General features: G+C 56.0%; 4 protein-coding genes across 4 annotated transcripts; 1 reads left to right on the top strand and 3 right to left on the bottom strand.

The window, feature by feature from the left end:
• Positions 1-498: 498 nt before the first annotated feature.
• Positions 499-3,502, top strand: MPI (mannose phosphate isomerase; the record flags this gene model as incomplete). Its single annotated transcript, XM_082005183.1, has 8 exons — positions 499-514; positions 944-1,071; positions 1,401-1,601; positions 1,684-1,825; positions 1,998-2,180; positions 2,300-2,473; positions 2,620-2,828; positions 3,284-3,502. 8 exons carry the CDS (start codon positions 499-501, stop codon positions 3,500-3,502), a joined length of 1,272 nt encoding a protein of 423 aa, XP_081861309.1.
• A 2,012-nt stretch (positions 3,503-5,514) lies between these two features.
• FAM219B (family with sequence similarity 219 member B) lies at positions 5,515-9,016 on the bottom strand (the record flags this gene model as incomplete). The annotated part of the gene is made up of 6 exons (XM_082005166.1): positions 5,515-5,673; positions 6,200-6,248; positions 6,509-6,586; positions 7,002-7,092; positions 7,394-7,496; positions 8,942-9,016. The coding sequence occupies 6 exons, from the start codon at positions 9,014-9,016 to the stop codon at positions 5,515-5,517; spliced, it is 555 nt and encodes a 184-aa protein (XP_081861292.1).
• A 2,029-nt stretch (positions 9,017-11,045) lies between these two features.
• On the bottom strand, positions 11,046-17,639 carry COX5A (cytochrome c oxidase subunit 5A; the record flags this gene model as incomplete). Its single annotated transcript, XM_082005110.1, has 4 exons — positions 11,046-11,159; positions 12,522-12,643; positions 13,735-13,851; positions 17,558-17,639. 4 exons carry the CDS (start codon positions 17,637-17,639, stop codon positions 11,046-11,048), a joined length of 435 nt encoding a protein of 144 aa, XP_081861236.1.
• A 2,773-nt stretch (positions 17,640-20,412) lies between these two features.
• On the bottom strand, positions 20,413-21,063 carry RPP25 (ribonuclease P/MRP subunit p25; the record flags this gene model as incomplete). The annotated part of the gene is made up of 1 exon (XM_082005418.1): positions 20,413-21,063. One exon carries the CDS (start codon positions 21,061-21,063, stop codon positions 20,413-20,415), a length of 651 nt encoding a protein of 216 aa, XP_081861544.1.
• Positions 21,064-22,108: the final 1,045 nt, after the last annotated feature.

Here is a 22,108-nt window from a genome sequence, read left to right as displayed (position 1 = left end):
TTTGGAGCCGGCGGGACGGGAGGCTCCCGCGGGGCGGGGCTGCGTGACGTCACAACGGCGGCCGCGACCTATAGCGCGGGGGAGGGGGTTAACCCTATAGGCGGGGCCACGCTCTGTACAGGGGTCGCCTATTGCGGGACCTGTAGGGGGAGCACAGAGGGGCCAGGCTCTGCAGGGGGTGTCCCTACAGGCCCCATAGCCCGTCGCCTATAACACGTCACCTGTAGCACATCCCCTATCGAACATCCCCTATAGCGGCCCCTATAGCACCCGTTCCAGACCCCGCAGAGGTTGATGCGGGCGGGCAGTGCGGGTGTTCGCGCTAGGCGCCGCCGGCCGCGCAGCTCCATACCCCGCTCCCCTATGGGCGCTATAGGGTGCGCGTAGGGAGCTGCCCCGCCCCTCCCGGCCCGGCCGGGGGAGGCGGTGCCGCCACCGGAGCCGCCGCCGCGGGACTACGGCTCCCGGCCTGCTCTGCCCTGCCCTGCCGGCCGAGCCATGGCGGAGATCCGCGGTGAGCGGGGCCCGGGGGGCGGCGGGGCCGGGGGCACCTCCTCCCGGGATGTGGGACCCGTGGGCCCGCAAGCTGTCCCCGGGGGGGTGGGATGCCCCGTGGGGATGGGGACCTTTGGGTGGGCCGCGTCACCCCCACGGGGATGGAGACGCCCCCCGGGGACCCCCAGGGAGGTGGGACAGAGGCACCGAGACCCCTGCCCGCAGCCCGGCGACCCCCAAGCCCCCCTATATGATGATTTTAAATTGGCCCCCACCCCCCAAATACACCCTCCCAAAGCCCTCGCTCCCTGCCCTGGCCCCCTCTCACCCCACACCGGAGGGCTTGGGGCTGCTGGGGCTGGGCCCCACCGCCGAGGTGCCTGTGGGGTGGGGTTGGGGGGCAGAGGGTTATTTGTGCCCCCCATGAGGTCTGGCTTCCCTCCCGCAGTGTTCCCGCTCTCCTGCGCCGTGCAGAGCTACTCCTGGGGGAAAGTGGGGCTGGAGAGCGAGGTGGCCAAGCTGCTGGCCAGCAGCGACCCCCTGGTCCAGATCCAGCCCGACCGGCCCTACGCGGAGGTGAGTGCCCGGCCGCGCGTCCGTCCTGGCTGTGTGTCCATCCCGTCCGGGTGTCCATCCCAACCGGCTGCGGCTCTCGCCATCCCGGGTCCGGCCGGCTCCAGGAGGGATGTGGATCTCCTGCCTCGCCCCCGGTCCCTTATAGCCCCGGGGCGCTGCGGGGCTGCCCCGGGAGGAGGAGAGGAGAAGCCCGGCGTGACTCAGCCCCCGAGGGAGCTGCTTGGCTGCATCGATCGTCTCCGGGGCCAAGCAGCCTCGAGAAAAGCCCAAGTCATCCCGTTGACTGCCCGGCTCAGGGGTCTGTCTTTCTGTCTGTCCGTCTCCCGCAGCTCTGGATGGGCGCTCACCCCCGGGGCGACGCCGTCATCCGGGATAACCGCATCCCCCAAAAAACCCTGGGCCAGTGGATCGCTGACAACCCTGCCTGCCTGGGGGCGAAGGTGAAGGACGCCTTCCAGGGTCGCCTGCCCTTCCTCTTCAAGGTGCTGTCGGTCGACACTGCCCTCTCCATCCAGGCGCACCCCAACAAGGTAGGGAGAGCCCCGGGGGGGCCACCCCGGCCGGACCCCGTGGCCCCGGGGAGCTCACCCAGCTCCTCTGCCCCCTCTCCAGGAGCTGGCGGCGAAGCTGCACGCCCAGTTCCCCGAGCACTACCCCGACGCCAACCACAAACCCGAAATGGCCATCGCTCTCACCCCCTTCGAGGGCTTGTGCGGCTTTCGGCCGGTGGAGGAGATCGTCTCCTTCCTCCAGAGTAAGGATGGCGAGGAAGGGCGGTCGCGAGGTCGGACCCCAGTGCCACCTTCCCTCTCTGCGGTGGGTTCGGGGTGGGGAGGGCGGCCGCGCTACCTTGGGGTGGGGGTGCTGGGGTCCCCTGGGGTGACGGCCGCCGCCGGGGATGACTTTGGGTTGACCACCCCTGGCAGGCGTCCCCGAGCTGCGGGCGCTGATCGGGGAGGTGGCGGCGGAGCAGCTGGAGCGCAGCGGGAGCGACGACCCCCGCGGCGTCTCGGCTGCCCTCCGCGTCTGCTTCACCCGCCTGATGAAGAGCGAGAAGAAGTTCTTCGTCGACCAGCTGAATATGCTGGTGAAGAGGATCTCCCAGGAAGGTGGGTCCTCTGCCCTCCCCGGCCCCCCAGAGCGGTGGGGGGGGGGGCTGTGTTTAGGGGAGAGGACCGGGCACCCCCCCCAAGCCCCCTCCCCTCCTCCCTGGTCTCTGTCCGTGCAGTGGCGGAAGGGAAGGACACGTCGGGGAGCAACGGGGACCTGCTTCTGCGGCTGCACTCCCAGTACCCGGGGGACATCGGCTGCTTCACCATTTATTTCCTCAACCTGGTGAGGCTGGAGCCGGGGGAGGCCATGTTCCTGGGAGCCAACGAGCCCCACGCCTACCTGCACGGAGGTGAGCATTGCGGTGGGCTCTCTGAACCCGGGACCCCGCAGGGACTGTCTCCCAGGGTGGCCGCGGTCTCCCGCACAAGGTTGGACCCGTCCCTGGGACGCGCGGGGGAGCTGGGGCGGGCCGACAGCGCTGCCTCGTCCCCGCAGACTGCGTGGAGTGCATGGCGTGCTCGGATAACACGGTGCGTGCCGGGCTCACCCCCAAATTCATCGACGTCCTCACCTTGTGCGAGATGCTCAACTACACGCCGGCGCCCAGCAGCTCCAAGATCTTCCCGGCCGCGCAGAGCCAGCTCGACCCCAGCGTCTACCTCTACGACCCGCCCGTGCCAGACTTCGCCATCATGAGGATAGAGGTGAGCGGCGACGGGTCCGCTCTGGGGACGTGGCGGGGGGACACCCGCTTTCCCCTTATTTTGGCTGTGCTTTTGGAAGGACCTCTTGGTGTTGGCTGGGGTTTTCTTGGCGTGGGTTTGCTCGCCCTTGTAGCGAGTGCTCCAGGGGGGATGGAAGGATGCTTGGGGCTGCTGGGGATGCTTGTGTCACCCCTGGGCAGCGCTGCAGGCTCCTCTCCCTTCCCTGTTCCCCCTGCCTAGAGCTTGCTCACCTCCTCCAGCAGCTCCGGGCAGAGGGAGGACGAGGAAGAGGTCTCAGGGGTGCAGCTTGGGTGCCCTCAGCTCAGCTGAAGTCTCTGGGTTTGGGCTGCTGCGGGCGTGGGGTGGCCTGGACCCAGCAAATGACGCCCTTTCAGCTCTCCAACGAGAAGAAAAGCTGGGGGAGACTCCAGCCGTGGTGACCCTTTCCATTGCAGATCCCCCCCTCCATCAAGCTGTACCTCGTCTCCGCCGTGGACTCTGCCAGCATCTTGCTGGTGATCCAGGGGACGGCCGTGGGCACCTCCACAGCCGCAGCCTCCGAAATGACTCTGCGTCGCGGCTCCGTGCTCTTCATCTCTGCCAACGAGAGCATCTCCCTCCACCTCTCCTCGCCGGATGGGATGCTGCTCTTCCGAGCCTGCTGCCTCCTCTGAGCTTCCACCCTCATCACTCCACACTTGAGTAGATAGAAACTGGGCAAAGTCACCTAGCTTGGAGTTTCCCCTCCATCTATTAAACCCCGTAACAAGCCCACATCCAACATTTAGAAAGAGTAATTCCACAAGTCGACTCCTTGGATGTGGCGCGGAGCAGAGCGGGCAGAGGAAGAGCATCTCCCCTCGCAGCTCGTTAGCCTCCTCCCCGGAGCATCATCCCTTCTGGGTGCTGCTAAAGCCGTATGGTGACTCCGTTTATTTTTTTTGTTCTCCCTCCCTTCTCCTCGAGAAGCAGCAGGGAGGCCCGAGGTCTGCACCCCGGGTCTCGAGCATCTCTGCCCAGCTTTCAGGAGCTGCTGCTCCCCGGCCCTGCAAATGTGATGCTGAGGCTTTCTGCTGCTCCTGGGTGCCTGGTGGGCTCTTCCCCAGCCTGGCTGACGGCGAGCAGTCCTCCGAGCCATGTCACCCCTTCCCCGGCTGTAAAAGGGGGCTGCTGGGCGGGCGATGGAGCTGGAAAGCCTCCGGGTGCTGTGAATAAAGTGGTGACTTTGTCCTCGGCGCAGGGCGGCGTGGCGTAGGGAGCAGGAGGAGGAGGACGGGGAGAAGCTGTGGTGTTTGCAGGGCTGGGGGTCAAGAGACGGAGGCTGGAGGCAGCTCCGGCATCCCCCCGGCGCCGGCCGCGACCTTCGCCGCATCGCCCCGCGGCAGTATCGGCCCGGGTGACACGGCAGCTCTGCGGGGAAACAGGACAACGGGGGTAAAATGTGACGAGGGAAACGGGATCACTCTGAAAATGCGCCAGGGTCGGTGAAGGAGCCCTCCTGAGTGGGGCTGCTGCGGGGGAGCGGGGCTCAGCCCCCTGCTGCGACACCAACACACCCTCCGAGTAACGAGATCCAGTTTATTAAGTGCTCCCTTTAACAAGGAAAATACAAAAAAAACAAAACCCCACCAGTTTCGGGTCTCTAGACATGAAATATTTAAATAAGGTTCCTTTATAAGAAGCTGATTGTCCTATTGTCCTCTATCTAGTAGAACAGGACCATGATTTAAGGCAGCTTTTAAGGTTCACAGCAGGTTGACTTGCCAGCCACCCCAAATCCGCACCCAAAAGGAGCTGTGCAGAGCTGGCACGGGGCGTCCGCGCTGCCCCTCGCCTGCATCAAAGCAGCTTTGGGGACAACTGGAATGAGCCATTGGCTCCAAAACCAGAACTTAATTGGGTCCCTTGAGACGTGGAAAGAGGGGAGGTCCCAGCCCGGGCAGTAGATGCTGGTGGGTAGAACAGATGCTTAAAGCTCAGCAGCCTGCCCCAATCTGCTCCGTTGGGTTCCCCTCATCTTATCTTCTCCATCGGAGCTGCAATCTTTGGTTCAGATCAGCCCAGGCTTTGGGAGGAGGGAACCTGGCGGCAATTAACTGCAAGCAGCACGAGATAGGTGAACGGAGCAGCTCTCTGCCAGCCTGCGCTGACCCCTTTGACTAAAGCAAAAATAAATAAGAAAAGGGGGTCTCGGGGCTTCCCAGCCCGGTCCCACACCACGGCAGTTCAACCCCGCCATCGACCATGTCTTCATCAAGGGAGGGCTCGGAAGGGCAACCCGGGTCCGGGTCTGGGTTCTAATCCTCGATGGGGGCAATTAATGGAGGAAAAGAGGAGGTCTGGCAAACCAAAGAGCATTTGCTGCTGCACCTCCCAATTCCTTCCCTTTATACCCCCATGGAGGTGCCCAGGCTCTGCCTCTCCTCCCTTCCCACCGCAGCCAGGCGACAGGTCCCATCCAGACCACCTAAACGTCACCGTGCCACCTCTCCCTGGTATTGCCGAGTGTAAGGAAAAGTCCTTTGGGGTTGGTTGGCTGCTGCTGCTCACCACGAGCAGCATCGCAGCATCATTCAGTCCTTGTGTCACCGTCCCAGCGTGGGACACGGACACCAACAGCCATCCCACGGGACAAACAAAGCGCTGGCTCTTGACCTGTTCTTGCACGGCCCCGGCCAAGCGGCGTCTACTGGATCACACAGGAGAGATTTTCTCCAAAACAACAGGGGCAAGAAGAGGAGGCGGTGGGTTTCGGGGGGATGAGATCAAGATCTTCGTCATCGGGGACCTCGTCGAGGTGGTACCCATCCTGCAGCAGCTGCCGACTCAGGTCCTGGTTCACCTGCTGGGGAGGAGCAAAGGAGGCAGAGCTGGTTAAAATTAGTCCCAGTTTAGTGAAAATTCAGGTCCCGAGGCTTGCAAAGGGTAGGGCTGCGAGCAAGAAGGGCATCGCGTCCTCCCTCTGGTACCTTTGCCCGGGGAGAAGCGGCACAACCAGAGCAGAGAAGACGAAAGCAAAAGACCAAAGAGCTTTTCCTGGGCTGCAGCACCCTGACACACAACCTATGCACCCCAAAATACCTCGTGGGCAGCAACACCCTTGCACGATAGAGCTCCACTGCAGGATCTGGGGCTGGACGATGCTTTAGATGCAAAGGGTGAAGCAGTGACAGCCAGCTGGGGCTTGCAAAACAGGGTTTATGCGTGGCTTAGGTATATCGGGCAGCGGAGGCAGCAGTTTGCAAAGCAGAGCTCTGGGACACCCCCCCATAGGGTGATGCTTCATTTCAGCCCCCGTACAGACCCCGAGGTGTTATGGGGACGGAGGAACCCACGGGAGCTACGCGGTTGGGTCAAACCCCTGGACTTGCCTCGGCGGAGGAGTAGCCCGAGGAACATCTGGATCCCAGCTCCCCGTCACTAAGAGAAGAAGGAAATGGTCAGAGCCAGCCAGGAAGCGGCGTCTTTGCTTGGGATGCAGACAAGGGAATTTCGGCGGGAGAGAGGGAAAGGGAGCCAGCAGCATAACCCCAAGAGATTTGTTAAATTCGGGACAACAGGATTGTTTCGCTGCTGAGAGGTGTCCAGTGACAAGGTGAATCAATCCCCCCCCAAAAGCCAGCTCTGTGCCCGCAACGCCTCCCACCCAAATTCCTGTGGGATATTCACCCAGTCCCCACCTGTCCGAATCGAGGGAGACCAGGTTTTCATCCGCCGTCTGGCTGAGCGCCGCGTAGCCCTTGTTAAACTTCACCGACCTGCCGGAAAGCAGAGGAGCGAGCCGGTGACAGGCGTTTTGGCGTGGAAATACAGCCGCGGAGCTGAAGGACTGAGGATGCCAGGGCAGGAATCCCTGTCCTGAGCGTCCCTTCCCACCCAGGCTAAGAATTCCCATTCCCACCACCAGCAAAGAATAAATTCCATCTAAGCTAGCGTACACGATTAAATCCTTAACACCAAACCTCCCCCAAATAAGAGAGGCAGCAGCATGGCCCCTCGCAGAGCAACTTCTGCAGGAAAAGCGCTATCTTTTATTATACCAGATGCTTGCTGGCCACAACAGAGCCAAGCAGACCGAAGTCCCAAACTCATTTTTCAATCCTCCGAGTTTCCCCATCTCCCCAAGGAATGCGAAAACTACATCTCGGGAAAAGAAAAAAAACGGGATCAGACCTTTTCGCCGCTGGTTTCGGCTGGTGCGGCGCGGGTCCCCCCAGCAGCCCCTGCCTTCGCAGCGCTGCCTTCGCCAGCTCGCGCTGCCTCTCTGAAAGCCAAGCACAGGGGCAGAGCTAAAAATACGCAAGCGCTCCCCCAAGGGTCTGGGTTTTTTTGGGGGGTCTCACTGCAGCTGGGTCCTAGGGAGAGCAGGGGGGTATTGCAGTGCTTTCCATAAGCAGCACTTATGGGGTTTTATGGGTTTTTTTTAACGTTTTGGGGTTTTTTTTTATGGTTTTATCCCACCAAGGAATAAAAAGGCTTTTGGTCGCTCCCACCCTGGGCGAGGGGTGCGGATGTTTCCCCAAATCCCAGCCAGAGTCCCTGGGGTGACACCGAGCATCACTTACGGAGCTTGGCGTGAATGGAGGGAGGCTTGCTCATGATATACGGTCCTCTCTTCTCCACCGCATCCGTCGGCTTGTTCAGCCTCTTGCTTTCAGCCCGAATCTGCTAAAAAAAAGGGCAAGAGGCAAATTTAGTAGCGCCTCTCTACAGGGACAAAGTAAACTGGAGTCATCTCAGAGAGCATCTGGCCTCGGTCATTCTCGGGAACTGAAGATCTGCCACCACGTCGGCTGGGGAGAGCTGGGAGGGGACGGCCCCGTGCTGCAGCCAGAGGAGGGAGAGGAAAAGGAATAAGGAGATCTATTTGCAGATGAAGGGATTATTTGGGAACGGCAACGCTAAATTAAAAGTGCAGACAGCGACCGGCAGTTTCTTTGCGAGCCTTGCCTCCAATAATATTCCGAAGAAAAGACGCGACGGGAGGAGATTTAACTAGCAGGTTTATCAAATAAAATATAAGGATACTTTATTTTAATTTCTCTGTGGGTTTTGAGACTTTCAAGCTTCTCCCCATGCAATAATAAAACCACATGGTTAAAACGAAAGCAGTGTCACATAAGCAGGTCTGAGTCAGGGCTTTAAGGAAAAGCCTCCCTCATCTGTAAGGCATTTATCGTCAAGGAGAGCCGGCACCACTAAACGAGAACAGACAGAAAAAAGTTCTACAAATAGAATAATTAGTAAAAAAAAAAAAGTCATAATTAATGAAGAAAGCAGAGGAAAAATCAGAAGACGGGGGAGAGAGTCGGTGCAGGAGGGACAGGGAATTAGAGGAAGCAGTTAATGAAGAAACAACGCAGAGGACCTGGGGTGGTGATCGCAGAGCACAGCCAGGATTAGCGTCGGTGTCTTAAGCCGGAATTAGCAGGGCAGAGACTTACACGTGGGAATAACTCTGTGCGCGGGGAGCTGGGACTAACCGAGCAGGCAGAACACTTCTGTCCGCGCCCCTGAACCCCTCTGTATGTGCTGTACCCCTCCCTATACGGCCCCCCTGCACGCGCTCTGCTTCTGAACCGTGCCTCCGCGCGTATAGCCCCTTACAGCCACATGCACACGCTCTACCCCTATATTGCTCCTCTGGGCATACGCCCCAGCCCTATAGTGCCCCACACACGTACCCCATACTGCCCCATGCACGTACCCCAGCCCTGTACACCCCATGCATAGACCCTATACACCCCATGCACGTACCCCATACTGCCCCATGCACGTACCCCAGCCCTGTACACCCCATGCATAGACCCTATACACCCCATGCATGTACCCCATACTGCCCCATGCACGTACCCCAGCCCTGTACACCCCATGCATAGACCCTATACACCCCATGCACGTACCCCAGCCCCGTACACCCCATGCATAGACCCTATACACCCCATGCACGTACCCCATACTGCCCCACGCACGGGCCCCAGCCCTATACAGCCCACACACAGACCCTACGCTGCCCCATGCACGGGCCCCAGCTCCATAGCACCCCCATGCACGTACCCCAGTCCTATACCCGCCACGCATATGCCTCATACTCCCCCCGGCCCCGCACGTACCCCCGGTCCCCGCCGCCCGCCGGCTCTGCTCGCAGTGGGACCGGCGCCAGCCCCAGCTCCGGCACCAGTCGCCATGGCCGCCCGTCCTCCCGCCCCCCTCCCGCCCCCCTCCCGCCAATGGCAACGCGCGGCGGCGCGGCCCGGCCAATGGGAGACGCGGAGGTGGTGAGCCGCCCTGCGCCGCGCATGCGCACCGGGACACCGGGACACCGGGACACCGGGACACCGGGACACCGGGACACCGGGACACCGGGACACCGGGACACCGGGACACCGGGACACCGGGACACCGGGACACCGGGACACCGGGACACCGGGACACCGGGACACCGGGACACCCACAAGTTCCCGTTTTCCTACAAAACCCTCCCTTTCTCTGGACAGGGAGAAACAATAACGGAATTTCGCTTCCCTCCCACCTTTTCTTGCCAAAAGCCCTACCTGCCCCAGAACCGTGGTGCAAAACAGGCTTTTCGGAGCAAGATCTCCTCCCACCCACCTCAGAGGCTTCGTTAAGCCCCGACTTCGTCACAGGGAAACGACTCCAAGGGCAGGGAGGGTTTGTTTCTTCCTTCTCCCCATAAAAGTCAGAAATAATCACACCAGCCACCCCTACCCCATCAGTCAAACCAGTTTTTCCTTTATTAGGTCCAACCTTCACATCACATACATTGAGACTCAATAAAGGAAGAATTTATTTCAAATAAGGTAATATTTTAACATTTGTGCCTCCAGGCGACTGTGTACAATCAGGTAGCATCAGTAAAATGCTTGAGTAATGCACCTGGAACAGAAAAAAAAACCAGAAAAGCCATTAAAGCAGCAGCCCAGTATCTCCACAAAATTTCTATGGGGTCTCAAACGAGGTATTTCCATCGCTCACAGCCCAGTTTAATCATACTCGACCCCCAAAGGCAGTCCCAGCTCTCACAGTACTCTTGCACCAAGACATCATACCCCAGGGCAAGGAGGAAGGCAGGGACTTAAAAGATCCAGAAGAACTACTTGCAGTCTGACACCCAATAACCGCTATTCTAAGCGTAATTATTTATAAAAAAGAATATGACACTGGCAATCTCCTGAAGAAACTGAGTTCAGAGACTGCCTTTACATAACTTCAATTCCATGAGGAATTTTATTTAGGGCTTAATTTTAGTCTGGGATTAGAGCATGTTAGGTCTTGCCTATACTTAATGACAGGTCCTCATTAATCAGAGAAGCTGCTGTTTAAGTAACACCACCTTCATACGCTGCAGCTCACGCGGGAGCCCGGTGCTTATGATGGAGATCTAAATGTCTTCGTTACACTTGCTTCCAAGTTGAGAAATACTCGGAAGTTCAGCTCTAAAAAGCCAGTAAAACAAGTGGCTTTCTGAGACTCGAGGCCGCTGCGACCAGGATCAAATACTACATACACTGCTTCCAAAACGATCTCCCGAGGCTCACGTGTATTCTGAGCACAGAGCAGTTCAGCTCTGGCTATGCTACAGCTGATTTGTTTATTCTGTAAGCAAGGGACCCTCCAAATTGGTGTTTAATTACAGAAAAAAGACACTATTTTAAGTATAACGTGAAGAAACTTCAGCGTTGTTGGGTGACTTCCATCAGCGGGGCCCATTTTCTAGCATAAGCTAGTAATTACTGTCTCCCAGTTTTCTAAATGGGCTCCACTGTGACAATAAAATGAAAGTTTGTGCCATTTCCAGAGGAAATGATCCTGCCATTTGCTAAAAATGCTTCTGGGGGACAAGCTGCTGGGGAGCAAAGGTCGACATGCTGCCAGCTAAGTGCTGCAATTCCCGTTGTCTCAGCAACTGCTGTCTAGAAATTTCTGGGAGGTTGGGTATGGTTGCCAACCACCCTATCCCTTCTAAAGCAACTGCAGGGTTCTTTTTTTAAGTCTTCTTTGAAAAGGGTTAGTACCTTTTCCAGGAGACCTGTAGTTAGAGATATTTGGAGAACCACGTTACAAGCTTGAACTTCACGGCCTTTCACAGACACACGAAGGCAAGGAAGGGGACTCTGTCTTTGCCAGGAGAGTTTTAGGGTACAGGAGTCCCATGCCAAGAGTCTCGGAAGAAACAGCATCCCTTACCAAGAAGGTTTATGCTTTGTCCAGGCCCAGTTCCTCTGGAGTGGAGATTCCCAGTTCACTCAAAGTTGGTCTAAGTTCCTGGATAACGTAAGGATAGATTTCCTTGTGAGGTCCTGCCTTGTCCTAAAGGAAAAGGAGCAGCATTATTTCAACAGCAAGCTGTTGTCAAGGTCCACCAGACAGGTTTGCAATCAAGAACTGTGTTCACAAACGGCCCGTGGCCCGATCCAGCCGTTGCTCGTGAGGCTGGATGACGCAGGACAGGAGAGCACAGCCCAGCTTCATCTGTGTGTCAGGTAAGCAAGGCTGGCATACAGCTATACTGGAAAGTCCTCCTACTAATTGATGGTGGCTGAAAAGCACCCCGGAATGATGCTGAACTCCCTTTTGGGGGATTTACAGATTATTCTTAACGTTTGACACCTTTCCCCTCACTTAACATCAGGTTGACGCGTGACGTGCATGTCACACGACACAAAACTAAAGGCCAAGCCAAGCTCCTTCAACAAGGGATGCTTGTTGAAGCCCAAAGACTGCTTACACCTTAGGAAACAGAATAAAGATGATATCCAGTCAGTAAAATGGGAAAAATAAAATCAGCTTTTGGGCAGACCTGGGTGAAGATTTAACTTGCTTGGAAATCAAGGGAAAAACATCACCCTCTGAGTAATATTTAGGTGGAGCTCCAGGAAGAGCATATGCTTGTCCCCAAGTTCTGATAAACTGAGTTGTCCCCTAGATGGTGGGGACTAAGTGGGGGGGGAGATATAAAGAAAACATACAAAGATTATTCCATTGGTCTTACATCTCAAAAACCACTGAAAGAGTTTCCGTTCTACAGAAGGCAGCAGAGAGCAGACACGGCAAACTGAGAAGCAACTGGTTGTGAAGTTTGAAGCAAGCGTTTGACAGCTAGCAAAGACCTCCACGCCAGTCCTCACTTGTGGCAAAAGACAGTTGGAAGAGCATAGCTGCTGGCTTCCACAACTGAAACAGAACTCCTGCCTCCATCCCCACCCACTTTAACTCCCTGATAAGTGAAGGCTGGATTCAGGTTTCAAAGTGCTGGTTTATGTTGTTTTTCAAGCCTATGCAGCTTCCTGAGTTACTACTCTCAGCCAGCTCAGCATTCAGTCCTTTAAGAAGCCAGTGAGCTGCCTTCGCTTGAGATATTTCTAATAATGCTTATAAAAAAAAAAGGAAGAAAAATACTTGGAGACTTTCCCACCCCAGTCAACATCAGGAAAGGAAAATATGAACATAAGAATGTCATCCTTGTGAAGCTGTGCTGTTGAGTACTCCTACCTCAAAACAATTATTTCAAGCCACCAAGCACGTGCTCATAACGAAGCTATTGATTCTGGCAGCAGGAAATAGCGGTTTCCTTTTGCACCAACTAACAGTAAGCCAAGAAAAACTCTTTTGCTGCTGGGCTCTCAGCAATGCTAACACAGCAATTACACCCCAGGCTGCCACTCCACTCACCTTTACAACTTCTAAGATGCGGACAGCACTGGCAAAGTCATTTAACCGTCTGCACGCCCTCAGAGCTGCATCGATGATTTTTGGTTCCGGAACCAGGTCATAACCCACAAGCGTGTTTATGCCTGTGAATTTAAGGAAACACCAACAGGAATCTGGCATCAGCTCATCGTGCTATTATCAAAAGCAACCTGCTGAGCATTATTTTGCTCCACCTCATGAAAGAATTAAGTATTAGCACAGCACCAGTCACCATTAGAAGCTGGTTACAATTTTCACTGCCATTTTGGGGACACAAAACTGCCAAGGCTCTTCTTTTGCTCTTTCCCCTCTCACTGTTGCTCACTACTGTAGATTTAAAGACTTTAAGTGGATTGAATGAAATCCCAGTGGGCCAGTTTCATCCATATTCCCAAAAGGAGTCAGGGTCAGTACCGTGGCACAGCAGTTACGGAATCCTTAAGAAATCCAAATGACTTCATTCCTATAGGTGTAATGAAACTAGAACTTGAGCTGCTGCCTATTCCCTTCCTCTCCCTTCCAAGGGAAGAGTCCAACACCTAGTCATCCAGGTGATGCTGGAATGATCCCTCTGGCTGTTATGCAAACACATTTTTAAGCCTTAATTGGGGTAGTTTAATAGGAGCTGGCAACTCCACAGCAAATAACTGGAGACAACCAGACAGTCTACAGTGAGTTATGGCCAAGCCATTAACCCAAAGTCCAAATAAAAACGCGAGTGGTTATTCACTAAGGAACAGTTGAGTTCAAATACACTTTCCTTGAGCAAACATTTCTCTCTCTCCCACCCAGCTGTTAAATGTGTCTTCCGGGGCACTAAAACATGCAAAGCCTGGACTCCCACCGCCTTGTACCCCCCACCTCCCTCATTCCGCATGCCGTGGTTCCTTCCAACCCGCTTCTTTGGTTGGTGAGGTGCCATAACCTGCTGCAACAGGCTCAGAGCTGAGCAAATAGCAGCATTCCAACCACAGGCACACGCGGAGCAGCCAGCTAACTCAGAACAAATAAGGCTCACACAGTGCCTTGCCCCAGCAGGGTATTTACAGGATTGCTCTCCTACACCAAACTCCCAGTTTTCCCTCTCTCTGCTCTCCAACAGCAAAATAAAAATAAGTTGTTATTTCTGGTCACAAAACTATTACAATGCAGTTATATTTACTCCACGTTACTCTTCCCTCTTCACTCACCATACCTTTCCTGAGCTCCCAGGCATCGATGTCTGGCTTGTTGAAATACGTCACCCAGCGAGCATCAAATTCTTCATCTGATTCTTGTGACCCATGAGAGTAGCAGCGGGCATGCAATACAGCTGAATGCAGAAAAAAAAAATGGAAGAGACTTAGAGCAAACAGAAAATAACTGTACTTTAGTCCTGATCAAGAGCCATAAAATAGATATTTTGCTCACTACAGGCAGCCTGGATCAGTCCTCAGCCTGGATAAGCACTGGATGAATATAGCTTATTAAATACAGGTTGTTTGTTTTGTGACAAAGTGTGTATTTTCTGTTCTACATAAGACTTCCCAGACCCTTTGGTCAGAGCAGGGTTATTTAATGAGAAGGGGAAATGCAAGAGGAGAAACAATTCTGCGTAACCAGTCCTTAAGAGAAGTTTCCTGGGGTCCCTGTGTCTGCAAGATACAGGAATTTCCCCTCTTCCCAGAGCCAAGTAAGCCAGAAAAATATAACATACACGTATTTCATCAACCGGCACCCTGAAGCAGCACGATTGTTCTGTTCCCCACATTCAACCCTGCTCAAAATCATAGCACGTGTCCGTGCAGTGAGTTTAGCTACATGAATCAGTTTTTCAGTGGCATTCCTTCCAGAAATAAAATCCTATTAGTTACACCGTTACCCACTTAAGATGAATATGCTGCTTTATTCTGGAGTAACTTCCCACTGTAGACAACTCCTGAAACTGCTCCATAATCAATTTTGTAATCCAGGAAAAGAAGATTTCCCAACCAACAGACTGACTGTGATGGATGACTCAATAGCAACGAGCTTGCAGGTCTTTTGATTCCTCCACGAGTTCAGAGCTCGATGAAAGCTTGTTGCAAAGCGTTTTTAGGAATCTGCGCAAAATGACCCGAGCCCAACGAGGAAGGCTCTCAAAAACAAAGGGACAAGAGCTACTTCTTCCAGCATGCTACTGGAGGGTTGAAGGAGGAAAAAAAAAACCACACTGCTGTCTCTGCAAATTATCCCAAGATAAAACTCCTGGATCTCAAGGTTGTAATTGCATTAATATTTGATAATTAATAAAGCACAGAAGTGGATTGTACTCCAACAGACAAAGGAGGCTGACATGATTATGAACTCATTTCTTCCCTCAACACTACTCTACCAGAAATTGCTTTATTTGGGGGCCGGTCTTGTCTTTTTTTTTTTTAACCCACAGAGGTTGGCACAGTTTTCCAAAAGGAACTAAAACCTAAAACCTACCCGTAGCAGAGCTGTCCTGGGTCCTCCCTGCAATGTCCGAGCACTCTGCAAGCCGCCTTACCCACAGAACACAAGCCTGGCTAGAGACTGCCGCCTTTCCCAGCTGGTAGTTTCGCTCCACGAGTATTTGCAGAGAGGTCAGACACCAGATACGACCTTGCCAGCTTGAAGCTCCGCTTCAGAAGTCAAATACGACTAGGCACTTTTTCTTTTTTAACCTAGCATGAACCACTTGCGCTGATCAACTACAAAGTTTTATTTAAAAGGAAGAAACCCCCAAACTAGGTTGCATTTTTGCATCCTTCCCAGATATACTTTTCTACTTTAGAGATCATAGTGAACAGCATAGTGCGAAACAGCATCCTAATTCTGCATGAAATATGATGGAACGAGCCACAACAGTTTCAAGGAATATCTTTAGTCTCATCAAATGACAGCCTAATCAGAATGCAATCCGGATTTTAAACAAAATTTAACATGCTCCAATATTTCAGCTGCAATTCTAGTTTATGCAATACTTCCCAAACCAAGAAAATATTTTCATTTGTTTTATGACATAACTAGGGAAAAAATAAATGACAGGCCAAGACAGAATTATAATATTCTTGTGCCATTCCCCAGGGAGATTCCCCATCCCCTTCCCAGCTCCAAAGCAGATCTTTGACCCTGCTTTCTCCAATAAATCACGTGCACAGCTGAGCTCAGAGCAAGAGCCCTCCTCTGTAAATGCTCCTCTGCCCAGGCAGGGACTGAGAAGACACCAGTGAAAAACCCTCAGATGCTGGTCGCTTGGGGGAGAAGACTTTTCTTCCCTAACACAAAGCAAATCCTACAGAACAACAGCAAACCTCAGCTTGGGAAAAGCCTAGATTGAAGTTCTTGAATGCCCTCTTTAAGTGGAAAAACTAACTTCTTTCCACTGAGCACTCAAAAAAAACCATTTCCTTTAATCTTAAGCAAACAACCAACTTGGTTAGACGAAACGTATCCGGAAGAAAAATAAAAAAAGACCACGAGAATTTGAACTCTGGATTTCCAGGATGCATTTTTCAATTGCTGCTACGTTTCTTTACCACCCTTTGTTTTCCACACTAATGCTTGTATCTATATATTGGAGACCAGACTCTGTGAGTGACTCTGGCAAAGCAGAAGCACCACAGGAGCCAGCTGGGTGCCCTGCACTTCAGTGTGGTCCATCAAGGTCACCGTCACACACACAAGGCATGTGTGACAGTCGAACCATGCCAACTCATCCGTGTGGAGATTCCCAACTCAAGGAAGAGGCAAAGGGCAAGTATTTTTGCGCTTTCAAGAGAATTCAACAAGCTTCAAGAGCCCAAGAAGCCTCAAAATCATCTAATATTAAACAAACACATGTTAAAGCTTCCCCAGGTGCCAGAATTTGTCAGCTTTCCCTGTTAATGAGCACAGAAAAAAACCCACACATCAAGAGGAGCATTAATTTACTGAAAAAGTGCTGACAACAAGAAGCCCAGGGGTACATGCAGAACATTTTGCAGCATTTACATAACGTAAACCTAAACCCACAGTGAGAATAGCAGAGCACTGGGTCACGAGGTGAACCCGAGGCGTTAGATCTGCCGAAACGCAACCCCCGAGGCCAGTGGCAAAGGCGAAGGGGGTCAGAAGCATTACACGGGGCATTTGTAATACAAGACCTTGGAAAAGAAGAACATGGAGGCTGCTCGTTAGCAAAGGCGTGGAGAAGCGAGGGCCAGGAGCAGCTGGGGTTCAGCAGGAGTAGAAAGGCACTGTGAGCAAAAAATTTTTTTTTTTTTTTTTTTTTACAAAAAGGATTTTAAGAAGCATCCAAGAAATCCCAGCATGCAAACAGAACCACCACCACTTATTACTTTGCACTTCTTTAGAAATGGAGCAATCCACTCCCTACGGGAAGTGTTTAATTCACATGTGCTGCAGGAGAGGCACACGCAGGTCTCCAAGCGTTTTGAACATGATCACTGTCTGTTAATCAGCTATTAATTGAGGTGCACAGACACGGTCTTCTCCGCAGGCTCAGAGGTTTAGCTCTGGTTCCCTGGTCAGCGTTCACACCGCTCTGCCTGTGGCTGCGTTTCTTCCTCTTATTAATTAGGGTGTTAATAAGGAAAGCGAGAGGAGACCGAGCGCTGGAGCAGGGCTGGCCCGCCCCGATCGCCGCCGGGGCCGGGACTGAGCCGTCCGGCCGCGGAGGTCACCGCCGGCCTCCGTCAATGTCACCTTGGCGGGAGGCGCGGGGAGAGAGCCGCCGGCCCCTCGCTACAGCCCCGGGAAAGGGCCCGGCGCCCCCGCAGGAGGCGGCGGGGCCGGTAACGGCGGCCGGGGAGAGGGTCACCGGGGCGGCGGGAGCGCGGCAACGGCCGGGCCCGGCGGAGGCGGCGCCGCGCTAGGCCGCAGGCGCGGCCTGCCCTCGAGTGACGCCGGCTGGTCACTGCAAGGACACGGCGCCAGCGGCCGGGCCCCGCCGCCGAGCACCCGGCCGGGGCGAACCGGAGTAGGGTCGAAGCAGGCGACGGCGGGCGGGAAGGACGCGGGCGGCCGCTCACCTGCGGGGCCGGTGGGCCGGCGGACGGCGGCGTGGAGGCCGGAGACGGCGCAGCGGCGGAGGAGGGCGGCGGCGGCCAGCATGGCGGCGGGGAGGCAGCACCGGGCAGCGGGGGCGCGCGCCGCTCGCTCCTGGCACCGGACCGCGGGCGGGGACGGAGGAAGAGAGGGAGGGAGGGAAGGAGGCGGCGGGTACGGCGGCGCTGCGGGGACACACCGCGGCGCCGCGTAACGGCGGGAAGGCCGCAAGGGGCGGGGCTCAACGCGTCGGCGGCGGGGCGGTGCCGGCCGCCATTTTATGGCGGTTGGGGGGGGGGGGGGGGAGCGCTGTCGTCCTCTCCCGCCTCATAAAAGGCCGCAGAGGCGGCGCTCGCTGGGGTTCCGTTAGCCGAGCTCCTGCGGGCGCCCACGCGTGCTCGCCAAAGCTTTCCGTGGCTCTGCCAGCACCCAGCGAGGCGGCCTCCATCCCGTCCTCCTCCTCCCCAAGCCCCCTGCGGCCTGCCCGCGGGGTGCTGCCCGAGGCCCCGTGCCCGGGGCGGGCCCAGCCGCCGCTGGGCTCACAAAGTTACCCCAAAAATTGTTCCTCGCGGCACCTGGGGCTGTGCCTCGGCGGTGCGGCGCAAGGTCGGCGTGATGGTTTTGCTCGCCGTGTCCCCTCAGGGCCCTGTGGCACCAGGTATCACCCTGCTCTTTTAAACGCGTGGTATTTGGGGTTACGGTCGTTATTTTTTTTAACCCTTTTCTCACGCAGGAGATCCTCGGGCCACAGCCAACAAAGCGAGGAGCGCAAAATCCCCAGGCTCCAAGATTGGAAATTGCCTGCGTATAAAATCGATTAAAAATAATTTTGCACGTTAACAAAATAATAAGGAGTAATTACTTTTTTTTTTTTGGTCCCCTCTCTCTTTCCTTGCTGGGAGCGCTGTGAGATGGCACCAGCGGGGCAGGGTCGGGGAGGTGAAGGGCTGTTGGTTCTCAGCTGCGTGGCTGTGCCAGTCTTTAGGCTCTGATCGGAGCTGTTTTATTTACAGAGTGTTTTATTTATTAGCCTGTTTTTTCGTGCATTTGAGGTAGGAGCCCGTACCTGGCGCTCCCCTCGCATGCAGGGCAGAGGGTTGAACCTGAACGGCGTCTGCACTGAAGAGAGGAGGCTGGCAAGAGCGATCGCTGGGTGGGAAGAAGCCCAAAGCTTTCCCAGCCCCAAGCTCATAAAAAATAAGTATGAAAAAAAAAAGAACAATTGGAAATTAATACTCAACGACATGGCAGCAGATAAGTGATGTGAATCAATCTGCGGCAGGGCAGATAAGCTTGAGCCTCCGGCCCGGAGGAGCAGCTGCCTGCTGAGGGAGATAACAAGGTCATTGCCAAACAAAGCAGCCCCCTGCTTCCTCCTCCTCGCTCCCCTCATCTCCTTTCACTCCCACTCCCGGCCAGGCAAAGCCCTTGACAAAAGAGGGGATGCTCGCCGTCCCCGGAAAGCAGGAGAGAGGTGGGGAGAGAGCACAGCTGCAGCCGGAGCGTCCCTCCCTGACGGCTTTCGGGAAGGGTACGCTCATTAACACCGATTTAATTCATCCCGCAGTGCCTCCGGGGGCTGCCTGGGCTGGGACAAGGGGAAGCAGATGGATCAGGGCTTGCGTGGCTCCCATAACCCGTCCCTGTGCCCTCCCCGCATCGCCCCGGTCCCCGCCGTGCCGGCCAGGCTCCTGCCAGCGCACGCAGGAGAAACTGGCCCCGATCCCGTCCCCCCTTGGGACAGGATTTGGCTGGGATCCCCTTGGCTTGGCAGCAGCAACATTCCCATCCTCGCTGTGCCATGGTCCATCGCCAATTCCCCCCCATTTTCCCATAGACATATTTCAACTATTTCTAAAGAGCTTTTATTTTCCATTAATTTCATTTTACCTCCTGCAAGAAGTGGGGTTTTTGCTCTGAAGGGCTTTCCTGGGGGGGGCCAGCCTGCGGTAAGGGCTCTGCAGCCAAGCCCTCAGCCCCAAAACCTTCCCACTCTGTGCCAGGCACCCCATCCAGCCACGACAACCACCCACCTAATGCTCCCACCGCCCCGGGTCCCAACATTGGGGCTTCACCCCAGCTCCAGACCCTACAAACACCTCCCAGCTGATGTGGGAAGAGGAAGAAAGATAGTTTTATTTTCTTCTGCTGTCCTGCAGGCAGCGTCTCCGCAGGCATGAGGGGGGAGCGACCCAGCTGCTTGTTTGTGTGTTTTATTTGGGATGAATCACGGCACCGTGGGGTGCTGAGCCTGGCATTAATAAACCTGACAGCTCCTCGCCGGGTGTAATTGCAGCAGTTTTGATAATGAAGGTGTTGCTTCAGCGGGCTTGGGGCAAAACCATCTCTCCCGATGGCTGAGACGTCGCAATGGGGAGCAATGACGTGCAGCCACCCTCCCCGGTCCGGGCAGCCCTCGGCGAAAGGCAATGGGTGCTCTGGCTCCGCGGGAGCCAAAACGGGGCTGGTGGTGGCATTGCCCCTGGGTGGCTGAATTCCGGGTCAGCAGCTCCCCACAACGCTTCCCCGCCAGTTTCAGTCCATACCCAAGAGCCGGCAGGTTTAACCCTTTACCCCTCACCCCAAATCTGGGGACAAGGTACCCTCCCCCCCCAGCAGCAAGCCCCATGCCTGGGGGTCACCCGGAGCAGCGGCAGCGTGCGGGGGGAGCCTGCAGCACCCCAGTGACCCCGGAGCGAGCACAGCACTGCCTTTATTCACAGCAAAGCGGCCAAAAAACCCCCGGAGCTTCTCCAGCACACAACCTCCTGCCTATATAGGGGACATATTCCTGCCCATATACCCAGCGTACGGCTGGTCGGGGCGGGAGGTGGTGGGGTCAGTGGTGGTGGTCCAGCTGGTGGTCCGTGGTCCCCGAGCCCCTCGGGCTGTCGGGTACCTGTACCTGCAACTTCTTGGTCAGCAGCTCCTCGCGGGGAGGTGGCAGGGGCCGCTTCAGCCCCTTGGTGGAAGAGCTGGACGTGTCTTCTCCTGCGTTGCCGAGCTGCGTCCCCAGCCCGTGCTGGGGCTCCGGGGGCTGGTAGCCCGTCTGGTTGGGATCCAGGGGATCTCGGGAGAGCAGGATGCAGATGGAGGGGACGTTCTTATGAACAGTCAGGTTCTGTGCCGGGCCGCCAGGCAGCGGGTCCTTGTTCTCCCAAACCTCCAGCAAGGTTTTGTAGCGTACCTTGGTCACCTGGTGAAGACCTCCCAGCTTCCGCTTCATGATCTCCACGCAGGTGATGGTCTTGGTGACCGCCCTGCCGCAGCCGCTGAAGACAATCTGCCGGCTGCCCTTCAGCTCCATCTGGGCCATGGCAAAGTTCATCAGGTTCCTGATCTTGCTGCCCTCCTTCACTTTCATCTCCACCACGTCTGGGGGCAGGTCGGGGAAGGGCAAGGGGCTCTCTTCCTCTGAGGTCCTCACCTTTCGGAAGTTCTCCATCCTGGACTGGGCAACGGGCTTGGCTCCCCCTCCTTCAGCAGCCATCCTTCACCCCTTCCCAAGGGATCCGCTCAGGCTCCTAGCCCCCCGGGACCATGGCAGGGCTGGCTCCGCTGCCCCCCAGCCTAGCCCGCAGGAGGGCTGAGCTTAACCCTGCGTCCCTGGGACCACCAGCCCCTTCCCCTCTCCTTGCCCAGGGCTGGCTGCAGAGGAGCTGGCAGCGGGCTCGGCGGCTGTGACTGAGACTGTCTCCCAGGGGGGACAGGGCTGCAGGATCCCTTGGGTGCCCCTGGTCGCTCTCGGTGGGGACAACTGCCAGCTCTGGCTCTCGGTGATGCTTGGGCTTCTCCGCTCCCACTGCAGCACTCGCTTCTGCTGCTCTTCCCTTCATTCTGGACTTCAGCAGCCCCCGGAGCTGTTCTGTGTATTTAGCAGATCCTCCCCCTCTCCCTCCCCTTCTCCTCCTCCTCCTCCCCCCCCCTCGCTCAGCCTCCCATCCCAGCACCCAGCTCTTGCCTTCATCCCTGCCCAGCACGGAGAGCTGGGGAAGGTGAAGGGGAGGGCAGGGAGCCCGGGTCCCCAGCCGGGAGCGTGCAGGCAGGAAAGCAGCAGGCAGGGCAGGGAAAGAGGTGAAGGTGGAAGGCAGAGGGAGAAGCTCATTCTTGCCTTCATGATGCTCCCGGAGTCCTGCCCCCTTAAAGAGAACCTAGTCCCTTCTCTCGGCACTCGCTCGGCTCAAGGACGCCAGCGGCTAACTGCCAATGTCCGCAGAGTGCAGGCAGCCTCCCTGCCTGCCTCCCTGCCTGCCTCCCTGCCTGCCTCCCTTGCACCCTCTGCCCCCAGGAAAACCTCTCGGTCCCAAAAGCCCCGAGGAGCAGAGGTCATAGCGGAGCCGGGCTTCACGGGTGATTCCTCTCCCCCCTTCCCCATCCCTCCCTCATTCCCCCACCCCGTCCCTTGCTCGTCAACGTGTCCCCAGCGTGGAGCTGCCCACCGTGGGGTCACCGTCACACTTACTGCCTGAGCCCCTGGCGATACATCCCAGGAGATACCTGGCCAGAAAAATCTCCCCTTTCTGCCCCAAATCCCT

The sequence above is a fragment of the Phaethon aethereus genome (assembly GCF_964289735.1).
Source record: "Phaethon aethereus genome assembly, chromosome: 12".
NCBI lineage: Eukaryota > Metazoa > Chordata > Aves > Phaethontiformes > Phaethontidae > Phaethon > Phaethon aethereus.
The sequence above is the reverse complement of the archived record's forward strand: the minus strand, read 5'-3'. Positions and strand labels throughout refer to the sequence as shown.